This window comes from Halichoerus grypus, chromosome 10 (genome assembly GCF_964656455.1).
Source record: "Halichoerus grypus chromosome 10, mHalGry1.hap1.1, whole genome shotgun sequence".
NCBI lineage: Eukaryota > Metazoa > Chordata > Mammalia > Carnivora > Phocidae > Halichoerus > Halichoerus grypus.
This window is the reverse complement of record NC_135721.1, coordinates 127,586,868-127,603,195: the sequence shown is the minus strand read 5'-3', so window position 1 is coordinate 127,603,195 and position 16,328 is coordinate 127,586,868. Positions and strand designations below refer to the sequence as shown.

At 43.3% G+C, this 16,328-nt stretch overlaps 1 protein-coding gene across 5 annotated transcripts in view; it reads right to left on the bottom strand.

Moving 5' to 3' along the window:
• Positions 1-16,056, bottom strand: part of SLC9A8 (solute carrier family 9 member A8) — a 78,917-nt gene extending 62,861 nt beyond the window's left edge. For 3 of the 5 annotated variants that reach the window (XR_004908461.2, XM_036064638.2, XM_036064640.2), the window contains exons 1-4: positions 15,937-16,055; positions 15,456-15,503; positions 13,875-14,053; positions 7,182-7,262 (exon numbers count right to left, since the gene is read on the bottom strand). Coding sequence is in view for 3 of the 5 variants with exons in the window: in XM_036064638.2 (XP_035920531.1) it covers positions 7,182-7,262; positions 13,875-14,053; positions 15,456-15,503; positions 15,937-15,962 (334 nt within the window). In the remaining 2 variants the exon portion in view is untranslated. Of the gene's footprint in view, positions 1-7,181; positions 7,263-13,874; positions 14,054-15,455; positions 15,504-15,936 lie in introns of those variants that run through there. The other 2 variants (XM_036064639.2, XM_078057295.1) reach the window with 2 other exon arrangements.
• Positions 16,057-16,328: the final 272 nt, after the last annotated feature.

The window sequence follows — 16,328 nt, the reverse complement described above, 5'->3', positions numbered from 1 at the left end:
GAGCTCCCGCCAAGGATGCAATTTACTCCTTAAACCAAGAGCCGGGGCGCCTGGGTGGCCCCGTTGGTTAAGCGTCTGCCTTTGGCTCAGGTTGTGATCCCAGGGTCCTGGGATGCAGCCCGCATGGGGCTCCCTGCTCAGCAGGGAGTCTGCTTCTCCCTCTCCATCTGCCTCTCCCTCCCTCTCCCCTTTATGTGCATGTGATCTCGCTCTCTCTCAAATAAAAATCTTAAAAAAACAAAACACCAATGGCCATTATAGGGCGGTATATCCCCAAGGGTAAGCGTGGGTACAGAGAGCACACAGTGGGTAAAAGTAGGAGTCGCCCCACTCAACATCCTTCTCAGGGACTCACTTGGGACCGGCGATTCCTACTTGGGGAATTTCTGCTTCCTTAGGCTGAAACTTTCGGCTCAGGGGGTCGAAAGGTCCTGGCTCCCAGAAGGTGACATTTCCCCCAGGGTTCACATTGTAAGAGTTACAATGGCTGCTGCCTGGAACCTTTGGGCTCCTTGAGCCAAAAGACCAGCAGGCCTAGAAACAGGTTACCATACTGGCAGGGATAATTGACCCCGATCATCATGAGGAGGTAGACCTGCTACTACATAATGAGGCAAAAAGGAATATAATGACGTATTACTTATGTAACACTCTTTTACCCATAAATGATTTTTTGGAAAATATTTTTAGCACATTTTGGCAGCTGTAATTATAGAATCAAGTTATATTATCATAAGGTAATTTTGAAAATCCAATCCTTGATTCTGCCACCTATTCGAAAGCAGATACCTCAGAGATACTCTAATTAAAAGATGGGAATCCGTACCTCACGGCTGTTTGTTTTCTGGGGAAAGCCTGTTTTACATGTTTTGTTTTATTTTTTTTTTTTTTTAAAGATTTTTTTTTTATTTATTTATTTGAGAGAGAGAGAATGAGAGAGAGCAAGCACATGAGAGGGGGGAGGGTCAGAGGGAGAAGCAGACTCCCCGCTGAGCAGGGAGCCCGATGCGGGACTCGATCCAGGGACTCCAGGATCATGACCTGAGCCGAAGGCAGTCGCTTAACCAACTGAGCCACCCAGGCGCCCTTACATGTTTTGTTTTAAAGTAGCTCACATTATTCCTTTTTCCACCACAGAGGAGAACATTTAGGTGGTGAAAGAGGAAATTCAAGAAATCAGCCCAAAATGTAGATGTCAGAATACAATTATTTAATAACCTTTCATGTTTTAAAATTTAGCCTATCTCCCTACTCTGGCATAACTAGGAGATTTAAGTATAAAATCCAACCTACGGATGATAAAATGCTCAACTAAGAGAAGATCACCATAAAACTAGGGAAGTCCAAGCAAGACTCCAGGAAAAAGGAGGAAGTTATTCCACACCGAGCACACATTGAGTTCACGGAAGTAAAAGAGCAACAGGCATTCTAAGGAGACCTCGTCACCTCTGACCTGTGTCCAGGAACTAAGAGTCTGTGCTAGCACCCTTCCTTGGAATGCGATGGCCTCGAAAATCCTGAGTCTAATTTAATCATTTTGTCAATTTGACAACCAATTTTGGCCTCTGCCTCTAAGACAGCTACTCTAACACCAACAAATGAATGCCTATTTCTTCTCTAAGAAAAATCAAAGCAGGGGCGCCTGGGTGGCTCAGTTAGTTGAGCAACTGCCTTCAGCTCAGGTCATGATCCTGGAGTCCCGGGATCGAGTCCCGCATCGGGCTTCTCCCTCTGACCCTGCCCCTCTCATGTGCTCTCTCTCTCTCTCTCATTCTCTCTCTCAAATAAACAAAATCTTCAAAAAAAAAAAAAGAAAAAGAAAAATCAAAGCACCTCAGATTCAGGGAGAGTTCCTCGTGAGACACTGTTAGCTGTGTCAGCATTAGTTAGACTTTAATAGTCTAAAAAGGAATGGAAGCTGTTATAGTTACAGCTAGGATTCTCACTTTGTCAAAAAAAAAAAAAGAAAAAAAAATTTTTTTTTAGAACTTAAGTACAATTAGAATATCATTACTACATCTGTTTTTTCCTGAATTACTTTTAGTCAATAACTCAGGAACCAAGTGATTTTTCATCATTTTCCACTCAAAACCCCCATTGACACAAAGAGCACTAAATTAAAAAAATCAAAATCCGGGTGCCTGGGTGGCTCAGTTGGTTAAGCGACTGCCTTCGGCTCAGGTCATGATCCTGGAGTCCCGGGATCGAGTCCCGCATCGGGCTCCCTGCTCAGCGGTGGGTCTGCTTCTCCCTCTGACCCTCCCCCCTCTCATGTGCTCTCATTCTCTCTCTCTCAAATAAATAAATAAAATCTTTAAAAAAAAAAAAAAAAAAAAAATCAAAATCCTTTAGTCAAAACAAGAATGAGTGTATAAAACTGCAGGCACGTAGTTAAGAACGTTATGACAAGGGAGCACTTCTGTATATCCTAGTCAATGATTCAATCAAATCTGGGTTTTCTAATTATCAGTAGTATTGGCATTGGATAGGGCAGATTTCCAGTACTTACTTAACCCCTTCTGACTTTTCCTCTCTCTAAAATAAAGTATGATTGGGGGAGGGGAGGAGAGAAATCTGTTTTGCTACATACAACAGTGGAGAGTAGGCAGTACAATTATTTCATTTTTATACCTTATAAATGTCAGCCCAAAATATATAGTGAATCAGCACCAACAAAAGTAAATATGTGAACTTAATATATGGAAAGAGTAGTAAAAAGGAAAGAACACAAAAAATGATATAAACTCAAACCAAGTAAAGTCATCTATCTCCATGTATATGCCTACATAGGGTTTGGAAGAGAATGAAGCATAATAAAAATAGCTGAAGTTGTCAATGAAAAGGATTTTTCTTTTTCTGTATAGCTCTTTGGGCAGAAAAAAGAAAAAAAAATTTTTTTCAAAGGCCCAAGCTATAGAATTCCATTAAGTACAGAAAGTATCCAAAAGCTTTGAAGAAGGGTCAAGAAAGTATCTTTAAAATTTCATGTTGATACTTTTTTATAAAGAATGAGAAAAGTCTGGAGATTCATCTGAAAATACAATAAAATAGAAGGGGGAAAATGTGCTTTTAAAGGGCAGATAGTCCTTTTCTATACCAATAATTTCTTTTTTTTTTTTTTTAAAGATTTTATTTATTTATTTATTTGAGAGAGAGAGAGAGAGAAACAGCATGAGGGGATAGGGTCAGAGGGAGAGGCAGGCTCCCCGCCGAGGCGGGAGCCCGATGTGGGACTCGATCCCAGGACTCCGGGATCATGACCTGAGCCGAAGGCAGTCGCTCAACCAACTGAGCCACCCAGGCGCCCACCAATAATTTCTTAGGAACTCTGAATGTTTAACATCAAAGGCCAATCATGTCTCTAAATGACAGCAAACTGAAAAGCAACTCTGGGCTAGAAGAGGTAGGCTGGGAGAGTTTATCCCTGAAAGAAGGAAAATCCCATATTCTCTGGCAGCTTCATCTAGATTCTTTGTTGGCACAAAACTTGGAAACTCTTGAAATGGTGGATATATCAATATTTTGTTACACTTTGCTCTAGTAAGAGAAAAAAAGTTCTCCTTCAATTTACATAGCTTTATGAAATACAGAACTATTTTGATAGCTTTGTCAGCATTTCTAAATTCTAACCAAATGTCCTCTAACATAATAAAAAATACTTTCTGGACCGCGCCACTCTCCCTGGAACTGCTCTTAGCATTCCAATCACCTGAGTGAGCTAACGGAAGTTTTGAAAGCAAGGCTTACGTTCCATCAACCCTCCCATGACTGGCTGTACAGGCCAGTTATTTCTGCTACATCAGTGAAGAAATTAACCCTGTGGATGGAGAGCCTGGCCAATCCCCAACACCATTCCACTCCCTGTCCAGGCTGAGGAGGCCATGAGGTCAGAGTTCATCCTACAACTTCTGGTGGAAACAGGGAGAAGAGGAGGCCACCTTTCCCTCTGTGATTGCTACTGTAAGGACAGTAGGCCTGAAGCTGGAAAGGTTCAGGAGAGAGCCTGCCTGAGAGTGAAGCCAAAACAAAGGGAAGCACTGTTGAGAAATGAAGAAAAACGGAGTCCAGGAGACTTGATCCAGCTAAGTCTGAAGTTAGCACCCCCTGTAGGTTTCTCAGTTCCATGGGCCAATGGGTGTACAACTCCACCCCCACCAATGTGTTTGCTTTGAATCAATTTGAACTGATTTTGTCCCTTAAGTGGAAAGAGTCCTGTATCAGTTAAGATGCTTTTAGCTACAAGTAGAACACCCGCCTAAAAATGGCTTCAACCACAGATGTTTGTTATTTCATATAACAGGCAGCTTTAGAACTATCAATTCAACAAAACAACAATGCAGTCAAGAATCCAGGTTTCCCATCTGTCCCCTTGGCAATCCTTAGCATTCTGGCTTTTGTATCTGAGCCACAGTGATTGCAAGACATCCACAAGTTCTCCGGGCATCACATCCTCACAGGATGGCATCAAAGGTAGGGGAGTTTTTTTTGTTTGTTTTTTTTAAAGATTTTATTTATTTATCTGAGAGAGAGAGAATGAGAGAGAGAACATGAGAGGCGGGGAGGGTCAGAGGCAGAAGCAGACTCCCTGCTGAGCAGGGAACCCGATGTGGGACTCGATCCTGGGACTCCAGGATCATGACCTGAGCCAAAGGCAGTCGCTTAACCGACTGAGCCACCCAGGCGCCCTGAGGAGATTTTTTTTTTATCAGAGAGGATAGAGTGCACTGCACCTCAGCCCTTCTCCATGGTCTCATGGGCCAGAACAGGGTTTCCTACTGCCTTGCTGCCTTCACCCCGTTCAACCAGTCAATGGCAGAGTGGAATTATCACGATGGCATAAAGACCAGTCTTGACCTGGAGGAGCCCATCTTCTTTGAGTGCAACCATGGCAAGATACCTTTTGATACATTATTTCAAATTTTTTTTTTTTTATTTGAGAGAGAGAGAATGAGAGAGAGCAAGCACATGAGAGGGGGAGGGTCAGAGGGAGAAGCAGACTCCCTGCCGAGCAGGGAGCCCGATGCGGGACTCGATCCAGGGACTCCAGGATCATGACCTGAGCCGAAGGCAGTCGCTTAACCAACTGAGCCACCCAGGCGCCCCATTATTTCAAATTTAAAATCAAAATTAGCAGGGCACCTGGGTGGCTCAGTCGTTAAGCGTCTGCCTTCGGCTCAGGTCATGATCCAAGGGTCCTGGGATCGAGCCCCGCATCAGGCTCCCTGCTCGGCTGGAAGCCTGCTTCTCCCTCTCCCGCTCCCCCTGCTTGTGTTCCTGCTCTCGCTATCAATCTCTGTCAAATAAATAAATAAAATCTTTTGAAAATAAATAAATAAAATCAAAATTAGGGTTCTATTTTCAAGGAAGAAGGGGGAAAGGGCCTTGGGCAGGCAACAAACAATGTCTGCTGTAACTCCTAATACAAGCACTGGTGTTCACTGCCCTGCAGTTACCCAAACATTCAGAGTGAAGAACATGACATTCCAAGCCAAATTGTAAGAACTATCGTTTCCATGTGCACATGGAATACCTAAATACACACCAACTACAGTTCTTATTCTAAGAAACTATGAAAACTGACCGCAAAACTGTACATTCCTTGGAGTCATGTTTTAAGTCTTTACTGAATGTCCCAGAATAGGTATTAGTTGTGTAGGTTATTTTTAGTATGCCTGATAGCAGGAAAAGGATGTTAATAAATGATCATCCCATGCTTAGAGCTCAAAGACTATCTCGTTAGCTAAGGTTGTTCAAATCTGCCAGGATGTGCCACTCTAGAGCCTGCTAAATAAAGAACGGGAACTGTGAGAAAACCTGTTTTCCAACTCTTCACTGAAGATCAGTACTATCCAGTGGTGTCTCTCCCTTAAGATATGGCATCACTGGGGGGTTATGAGGCTTACATGAGGTGGCAATGCAAAAGCTCACAGGCGAGAACCTGACACTTAGTAGTAACGTGAGGCCCTGGAAAACACAGGAGGGGCTGAACCAGGGTAGTAGGAATGCAGATGGTGAATCCAAGTCTGAATGTTCATCTCCAAAGCTAACCTAAACCATCGCTGTACTGTAAAAGTATTACTACATATGCTAAACAAGACCTATAAGGCAAAGAAAATTAACTTACAGAGCATCCGTGGTGATAAGGAAAAATTAAATATCATTAGACAAGTGGAATCTAATAAAAGTAACTACAGTATCATAAACTCATGAACGCCTTAGCTGATCTTAGTGAAAGCTTCTATACTATGCCTTAAGCACCCCACCCACATTTTATTTTATTTTATTTTTTAATTTTTTTAAAGATTTTATTTATTTGACAGAGAGAGAGAGAGAGACAGCGAGAGCAGGAACAGAAGCAGGGCGTGTGGGAGAGGGAGAAGCAGGCTTCCCGCTGAGCAGGGAGCCCGATGCGGGCTCGATCCCAGGACCCTGGGATCATGACCTGAGCCGAAGGCAGACGCTTAACGACTGAGCCACCCAGGCGCCCCTCCCACCCACATTTTAGTCTTGATTTTAATACTTACTGAAAGATAAGGTCCCTACACCTTCCTTCATTAACCATTTCAATTAACTTCCATGTGAGCTCTCATCTGTTATTACATCGATTCATTCCCTCTAAATAGAGGCTAATTATCTTTTCTTTTATTACTTATTATTGAAGTATAGTTGACATACAGAGGCTAACTATCTTAACAATTAATTGCCATAGGAAACAAGAGAGAAATTAAGTGAGGTAGAATGGAATGCTCCTGAAGACTTTAGATCTGACTGACATGGAAGTGAGCCATTCCTACTCCTAAACCTAAAGTGAGAGTCCCTTGTGGCTGTAAAATTCAGTGACCCTATGAATTAAGTGTCAATTACTCGCCTTAGTTGAGTTGGGTGTCTGCACAGCCTGGTGACAGAGGTCAATGTGCCCCAAGGGTAGTTCTAGAAGCAGAAAGGCCTTCGAGCTCTACAGACGGGGCGACTGTGTGATCTCTAGGAGGTCATCGCCCCTCTCTGAGCCACAGTGTCCTCATCTGTAAAATGGGATCATAACACCCTCATGGCAAGTGGCAGTGAGGATTAAATGAAATCAGGAACGTACCACATCTCATGTGGTTCCTGGCACTAAGAAGACACTCAAAAAAAATTTTATTGTTACTGCTTTTATTATAGGATCACTGATAAGGACTTACCTAAAGAAACAACAGCAACGCTCTCTGGCAAGAAATGTAATCTGTATCGGATCAGTAAATGCACCAATATGATGCAGATAGCTGTGGGGAAAAAAGAAGACATTGTTAAAATGGCACAATCTCAAATAATAAACACCAAGTTCAAAGCCATGGTTACTTCTGGGGGTGCTGCCAGGAAAATGTACAAGGGACAATGACACAATAAACTGCAGTTGTATTTTCAAGCTCTTATTTCTTAACCTGGAAACAGACTCACAGACAATAACATTGTCTCCATATTTCTTTATATGCCTGGACTAGTTTGTTTTCCAGGGTTCACTGAAAGAGCAACAGACATCTAATGTTTTTCTAACCTGTTAAGCCTCATACAATCATTTTTCTAATCTCTCCGATTCTGAGAAAAGTCTTCAACTTTTTTGAAATAATCAACTGGAAAACTTGAAATGGTGAGAAGGAAGTCAATGAAATCAATCACTTTTATGCAAATATAACTGCAACAAAAGATGCTGACACAATGTATTTTGCCTCCATGTGGTAAGTTCTCTTGGAATAGAGAAGGAAGTGAGAGTCTTATACAAAGGGGACAAAGTAAATACTTTGGTCTGGTGATGAGAACATCAGAAACCAAAAGATGGGGTGCCTGCCCCTCAGCTAGGTACTAGGGCTCCCACTGGGTGAGAGTTCCCCATGAGCCAGGTGCTGCACTGCGCACTTCCCAAACCCTGCCTCATTTGACCCCCAACACCCCTCTTAACTAGTTATTATTATCATAATCTCACTTCACTGGTGGGTGCTGCAGGGTTGAGCCCAATTCCAACCCTGGGCCCTTAATCACAGGCACCCACCACCTCCCTCCCAACTGCCTTCATTCCTCAGTTGCCAAAGTAAGAATAATGTCTGACTTTTCTCACAGGGGTACTGTCTTGAAAGAAAGGAAACAAAAGGAGGTAAAACTGTTTGAAAATATTTCTGGACACCCCCAAAGCATACTTACACATAAATAATTCCTAAATGTAATTTCATGGTCCAAGTGCAAGTATGCATGTCTCTTTCTTTTATTACGCACCTAAGTGGTATACCATCCCATTAATCACAATATTATCTTAACAGCACTAAAAATAATTGTTGCTTTTTGTAAAAGGAAATGTTTAAACAATCTGCAGGGTGGTTAAATGGCCACCCTCAGAGTCTGTGCTGACAACCTAGATATCTTTAGGCCCACCAAAAAGCACCAGGTAGCGAGAAAAAGGAAACAGTTGTACATAGAGAAATTGTGTCCTCTTTTCATTCTGAGTTTTACACTATCAATCTGTGGTGTTACTTTATTACAAATATTTAACCTTGTTAGAAAAATCCTGCATTAAATACTAAGAGCAAGAAAAAATGTTTTAGGGGCGCCTGGGTGGCTCAGTCGTTAAGCGTCTGCCTTCGGCTCAGGTCATGATCTCAGGGTCCTGGGATCGAGCCCCGCATCGGGCTCCTTGCTCTGCGGGAAGCCTGCTTCTCTCTCCCCCACTCCCCCTGCTTGTGTTCCCTCTCTTGGTGTGTCTCTCTCTGTCAAATAAATAAATAAAATCTAAAAAAATAAAATAAAATAAAATAAAAAAATAAAAACCTTTCCTTTTAAAAAAAAAAAAAAAGAAAAAATGTTTTAATGCATAAACACAACATGTGACCAGTGAGCAGGCCTTCTGTCTATAGAAGCAGGCGCATAAGTAGACCGAATATAGACCTAGGGAGTTCACTCAGTTTCTGATCTTTTTTTGCACCAAGCTAAATGAAAAAATTAATTTAAAAAGTTTATTCCAATAAATCAGACATTGATTTGCACCTTTAAGAGCAAAGGGAGGGGCGCCTGGGTGGCTTAGTCAGACCCCTGACTCTCAGGGTCATGAGATCCAGCCCTGCGTGTCTCTCTCCCTTTCCTTCTGCACCTCCCCTTCCTCTCTCTCTTTAAAAAAAAAAAAAAAAAAAAAGAGCAAAGGGGAAAAAACTACCAACAGGAAGAGCTAAACATGAGGCTCATCAATGCCAGGGAATGGTCTTCAGCCACTTAAAAGAATGAGGTCTGAAAAAATGGATGAGAGTATTTGTAAATCATTTATCTGGTAAGGGTCTAGTAACCAGAATACATAAAGAACTCTTACAACTTAACAACAAAAAGACAAACAATACAATTTAAAAAATGGGCCTAGAACCAGAAAAGACATCTCTCCAAAGACACAAATGGCCAATAAGCACATGAAAAGATGCTCAACGTCATTGGTCATTAGAAAAATGCAAATCAAGACCATGTGATACAACTTCACACCCACTAAGATGGCCATAATTAAAAAACAAAACAAAACACAATGGGAAATAACAAGTGTTGGCAAGGATGTGGAGCCGCTGGGACATGACGGCACTGCGGGTGGGGATGTAAAATGGTATGGCCTCTGTAGGAAGTTTGGGAGTTCCTGAGAAAGTTACACATACAGTAAGCATTTAACCCAGCAGCTCCACTCCTGGGTATGTATCCAAGAGAAATAGAAATATAGTCTATATGAAAACCTGTACACAAATGTTGACAGCAGCACTATTCACAATAGCCAAAACGTAGAAACACGCCAAATGTCCATCAATCGATGAGTGGATACACATGATGTGGTATATCTACAGGGGATTATTATTCACCCATAATAATTAACACACTTCTAACACACGCTACAATACGGATGAACCTTGAAGATACAATGCTAAGTGAAAGAAGCCAGATATAAAAGGTCACATATTGTATGATGCTATTTGCCTGAAATGGAGTAGGCAAATTCCTAGGAATAGAAAGCAAAATAGTGTTTACTAGAGACTGGGGGTAGGGGAGATGGGGAGTGACAGCTTTTAAGGGTACTGGGTCTCCCTTTGGGGTGATGAGAACATTCTGGAACTAGATAATGGTGGTGGTTGCACAACATTGTGAGTGTACTAAATGCCACTGAATCGTACACTGTAAAATGGTTAAAATGGGATATATTGTTTCTTTTAACAAATACACGTTCTTTAAAAGAAAATAAGATGAAGTAGATACAAAAAAGAGTAGTAACATAAAAAGACCTCCAAGACATTCTGTGAGATGAAAAAGCAAGTTATAGGATCCTATTTATATTAAAACAAACAAAATCCAAGCTGGATGTGCCTATACGCGTGAATGTGCTTATGAACGTATATGCGCCTATACACAAACAAGTACATGTTTTCAAGTATACTTGGAAAAAAAGGACAAAAACTTCTGTGTGGTAAGGAGGATAGGTATACCACAAGTTAATATGCTTCTAAATGTTCATGTCCAAAGTAATAATTATGGAAACTATATTAAAACATAGGCATATCAATTTTAATAACTCCATAAATTTAATGGCCCATAAAATGTGTCAAATGATGCTAATTGTTAACTCTAATGTAAGTCAAAAAAATGACTCACCATTGTTTCTGCAGAGTCAAAGATCAGCAAGGGTTAAGTGTAAATCAACTGATTTCAAGCTTCTAAAGTCAAAAGTAACAGGGGCGCCTGGGTGGCTCAGTTGGTTGAGCGACTGCCTTCGGCTCAGGTCATGATCCTGGAGTCCCTGGATCGAGTCCCGCATCGGGCTCCCTGCTCGGCGGGGAGTCTGCTTCTCCCTCTGACCCTCCCCCCTCTCATGTGCTCTCTCTCATTCTCTCTCAAATAAATAAATAAAATCTTTAAAAAAAAAAAAAAAAAAAAAAAGTAACAGGAGTTTTGGCATCCCTCCTCAAAAAAGGGGAATACACTGAAATCCTTTCACAAGCTTATAGGACATAAAAGTTACACTTTCATTTGACTTGACTAAAATAGTAAACAAAAGCAGTACCTGAGGAGCTCAGTTAAGTGTCTGACTTTGGGCCAGATCATGATCTTATGGGTCCTGGGATTGAGCCCCGCATTGGGCTCCCTGCTCAGTGGGGAGTCTGCTTGTCCCTCTCCCTCTGCCCCTCCCCTCTCTGTGCTCTCTGTCTCTCTCTGAAATAATAAAGAGACAGAGAAAACAAGCAGGGGGAGTAGCAGGCAGAGGGAGAGGGAGAAGCAGGCTCCCCGCTGAGCAGGGAACCTGACATGGGGCTCGATCCCAGGACCCTGAGATCATGACCTGAGCCGAAGGCAGAAGCCCAACCTGCTGAGCCACCCAGGTGCCCCAATAAAAAATCTTAAAAAAAAATAAAATAGTAGGGGCGCCTGGGTGGCTCAGTCGTTAAGCGTCTGCCTTCGGCTCAGGTCATGATCCCAGGGTCCTGGGATGGAGCCCCGCATCGGGTTCCCTGCTCTGCGGGAAGCCTGCTTTTCCCTCTGCCCACTCCCCCTGCTTGTGTTCCTTTGCTGGCTGTCTTTCTGTCAAATAAATAAAAATCTTAAAAAAAAAAAAAAAAACAGTAAACAAAAGTGGTTAAATGTGTCCCAGGTTAGGAGTTCCTGAAGTCTAGAATAAACTATGGACTAGTATTTCCCTCAATTCACTGCAGTTCATGTATTTAGTGAGTTAGCAAGATACCTATTAACTGTAATTTTTTTAAACCTTATCAGATGTATATTGTTTGGACATCTAGTATATAAGATATATAATATTCTGTTGATAATATACAAGAAAAGAGTAAAAATGCCTTCAAATTTATTGAAAAAGAAAGCATTCCATTCTGCTACTGCACGCTGACCTACACATAAAAAGCGGAGATACCAATTTGTAGACTGCCAACAGTCTGATGAGGTGAAAACAAAACCCACCTGACACTAGTGTGACTCTAGGTTTATGATCTGTTTGCAAAGACGATCCAAGTAAAATATATAGCACTAATAAATACAGCTCAGACCTTTCTGGCCACAAAGATGTGTTACCACTGCGCAGGGTCTTGCCAGGATTAAAAAGCACTATAACAACCTGTTTTGTGGTTTCTGGCACAAACTAACCTTCAATGCCCCACACCCTGAAAATTACTTTGAAAGTCTGACTTAGCCTTATTATTATCTTCCCATGAAACAAAGTGACTACAAAACAAAAGTTTTCTCCCAGGCCTGTCTTGTATGCTGTCTAACAACAATGTAAAAAGGCTAATAATACTGGTCCTTCAGGATTAAGGATTCAGGTACTAAAGACTTCTTAATCAAGAAAAGAACTGCTTTTGTTTACATTCAACTACTATCACAGAGGAAAAAGGAAAAACAAAAAAGAGTCCTTGATTGTTGGAGTAATCCCCTAGTAGCAGAATTCAACTACATTCACAAGGTACACAATTACTTGAGCATATCAGGTCCATATGGGACACTGCACGCTTGTGGTTTGTGTACTTTTTCAGTATTCGATTTAAAAGTTGTGTGGGTTTTCTTGTTTTGTTTTGTTTTTTAAGTAGGCTACTCGACCATCGCGGAGCCCAGCACACGGCTCAAATTCACAGCCATGAGCTCAAGACCTGAGACCAAGGGTCAGATGTTCAACCGACTAAGCCACCTAGGTGCCCCCAATGTAAAAGTCTTTTAGGATCTGTGAGAGATAAGGCTGAGTCCTGGGATTTTAAATCAAATGATTAGGTTATTAAAATTATTTGGCCATTAACAGAATCTGAATATGAATGTGAAAGAAGTTCCCGTTTTCTTCAAAAAAGTCCTCAATGACATCAGCGAAATGCTTTGTGCCTTTCAATCAGGTTGTAGTTCCCATTCCTCTGAAAAGACCTAATCTAATTAGAAATATGGCTCAGTATCATGAAAAGAAGACTGGAAAATGTAAATATGCCAACTTTACTCATCCAATAAGAGTTTGGATTTGGGTCAAATTTGAAGTTATTTCTTCCTTTGTCAGCTAGTCCAAAGTGGTTGTGCAGTTTCAACTCTTTTTTTGTTTTGTTTTTTGGTCTAAAACAGTTGTCTACAGTCTCTAGGAGGCATCTAAGTTATTGCATTTTACCTAAACTTCTCGACTGATGTCTGGCAACCCAAATATTAATCTCTAGTCTCCCAGAAACAAGGCATGTCATTTGCTTAATCTCTCTGGGCCTCAATTTTCTCACCCATGACTGGAGGACGTTGAACAAAACGAGACTATTGAGAGTGAATCTGTTCAAAGAAAAACATTACATAAGTAAACAACAACATAGGCAGTACACAGATATGGTAAAAGTCATAACCACGGTTAACGGGAGACAGAGGGTAAGGAAAGGGGTGTTTGATGTTTTACTCAGCAACAAAACCTTTAATTAAATAAAATTTACACAGAAGCTTAATAGGAGACAAAATGCTGCTCTGGTCAGAAAGTCAGATGCCCTCCCATTTGACTCAGCCCACCTCCTGCTCCCACCACCACCTACACACACACACACACACACACACACACACACACACACACACTCATGAGTAGGGTTTGAAATCCATTAAACTAGAAGACGTTCAAGGTTCTTTCTAGGTCAAAAATCCCTTCTTTCTTCCAAATGACATCTAAGATATATAAAGAGCTCTTCAAAATTGCTAGGCTCGATGATTTTATAGAAAAAGGAGTACCCTCTTATGAACTGATCGTTGTCCCTCAGTGTTTGACATCAAACCAAATGAAAGGAAGACTTGACATCAAGTAAATGGTGGCTTAGACAGGGTTGACCTTATAGACAGCACACACAGACACTCAAGACGGCAAATGAGGGTGTCTCCACATTCACCTAGGACGAGGAGGCTGAAGAAGATGGTCATGCCGCTCGACTGTTCCTCTTGCTGAGCCTGCTCCCCCGTCTGCACAGGGAGAATGGGCTTGGCAGGGGTCGGGAGCACCAGTTTCGTGGTGACAACCAGGGTAGTGTGAAGGGTGACATTGAAACCTTCGTGAGTTGTGTTGGGGAACCTGTTGGACAGAAAAAGCGGCAGGATTAGATAAAGGGAAAAGGGCCTGAGTATCAACACACATACACAAACAGAAGGAGAACCTGGCACAGAGGATGATGGGATTCACAAGTCTTACAACCACCGGCAGGCCTCAGAGAGAAGCTGATTCAGAAAATTCCTGGCTGCCTCAGCAGGAGAGTACTAGTGGCTTCAGGTGCTCTGAACACAGCCACTCAGAGGACAGGAACCAGGCGGAATCAGGGCCAGGGCAGAAACAAAATGCTGCCTGCTCTTTGGCATTTAATGGGGGATTTAAATGGAGACAAACTGAAGTCTCATCACATTCCAAGATCCAATGTTATTTACTTGGCGCCTTTATTTCTCCTGTTTACATTCTTTTCCTTGAATTATAGCAGCAAGTTGAAGAAGCCACCTGAATTTACCCAATTGTTGATCTGGTTGGAACATCCCACCCCGCTTTATAAAATCCTTCTCAGATTTCTAAAGGCTCAAATGTAACCTCCTCTGTAATACTGCACCCTCCCCACCTCTTATGTTCTTCACCAGCGCTCTCTCCTCACGTTGGGGTCAGATTGTAAACTAGTGCAATATTCATATAATAATCATTGCAATTGTGATTATAATAGCTCATGTTTATTGAGTAAATGCTTCACTCCAGGGATTATATAACATACAACCTCTCATTTAATAGGCATACCAGGCCTGAGATGGGGGCTATTCCTTTCCCTTTTTTACCCATGAATAACTGAAGCTCAGAGAGGTTGCATAACCTGGCCAATATCTCAGCTAACCAAGTTTGAGACCAAACTTGAAATTACTGGGCCATACCACCTCTTTTGCTTTGTGTTGCTGAGGCCCAGTTTGGTGTAGCAATAGAGCATATGCTGAATAAATAAGCAGACGAAATGAAATGACCACCCAGCCAGCCAAGAGACGTATCCGAAAAGGTATCAGGTGAGGGAGTCAGATTTCAACCACGGGGATTCCTTTTTAATTTTTACAAACCGGTTCACATAGATAGGGCATCTACAACATGCAATAGGTTGTGCCCGGCAGATATGGAGACGGACTAAAGAGGGGTCCTTCCGGCTAAGTACCTGCGGGACAAAGGACGCCCGCCCCCGCCCCTCATCTCATCTTGTACAGCTAGCCCCTTCGCTCTTTACATTCCAGCCGTCCTGCCTTTCCTTCTGTCCCTCAAAGACACTAAGCTCTTTCTTGCTTCCAGCCTTTTGCATTTGCTTGTTCCCTCTCCTATCCCTCCTTCTCCTCATTACAGTTTCGGCGGGCACGTCACTTCTTCCTAGCGGGACTCTCCCATCCTAACACTTCCGTTTTCTTTTAGCGCTCTGAAATCACCTTGCCGACTTAGGGTCTTTCCCCACTAGAATGGAAACTACCTGAGGGCGGCTCCTGGTCGGCCTCCTTCACTACTATGTGCCCAGGGCCTGGAATAGAGTAAATGGCCAACAGTTAACGAATGAATGAAACTCCGTGGAGGAGACAGATGCGAAAAACGACCGTTACAGTGGAAGAGGGGGTGGGGGACTTCCTGGAGGAGGCGGCGGACCTCTCCCTGATTATCAGAAGACCGAAAAATGGGAAAGTGGAATTGGGGTTTCGGTTTCCGCCGGACGGCTTTCGAGGCCTGGCCCGGGCTGCCGGTTCCCTGGACGAGGATCCGACCTTAAGGAGGCTGCAGGGCCGGGCTGGGCCCAGGCCCTTCCCTCCCGCCCTCCTCGCTGGCGCCGGCATGGTCAGTCCTGGCCAAGCGGCACAAGGAACTCCGCCTTTCAGGGCCAGAGGGAGGCCTGAGGCTCTCGCTGTCACCCGCCGGGGCCCAGCCCTGCCGCCTCCGCCGCCCGGGAAAAGCCCACTCACTCCTCTTCCGCCATCTTCTCCCCCATCTTGCGGAGCCTCCAAGACCACCGAGTTCGGAGCCGGGGGCTAGCAGGGACTGCTTTTGCTTCCGGCTTCCGCTGGAGGAGCGGGCCGGCTGACAAGCGGGGGGCGGGGCCTCAGCCGTGAGCGAGCGGCCCTTCTATCTCTTCGTCTCTGTGGCCTGAAGGGGGGCGGACCCGGCCAGGGCACTTTCAGGACGCCTGACCGGCTTGGGCTTCGTGACCTCCTGGCCCCATGGAGTTTCGGCTTTTCTCCAGCCCGGGGCGAGGAAGCTTTGAGGGAAACTCCTGTGAGGTCAGTGTGACTCACCCTGAGAGCAGGCGCTCACCACCCAGTGTCCAGGACTTGACACTGAAAGCTGCGAAGGAAGC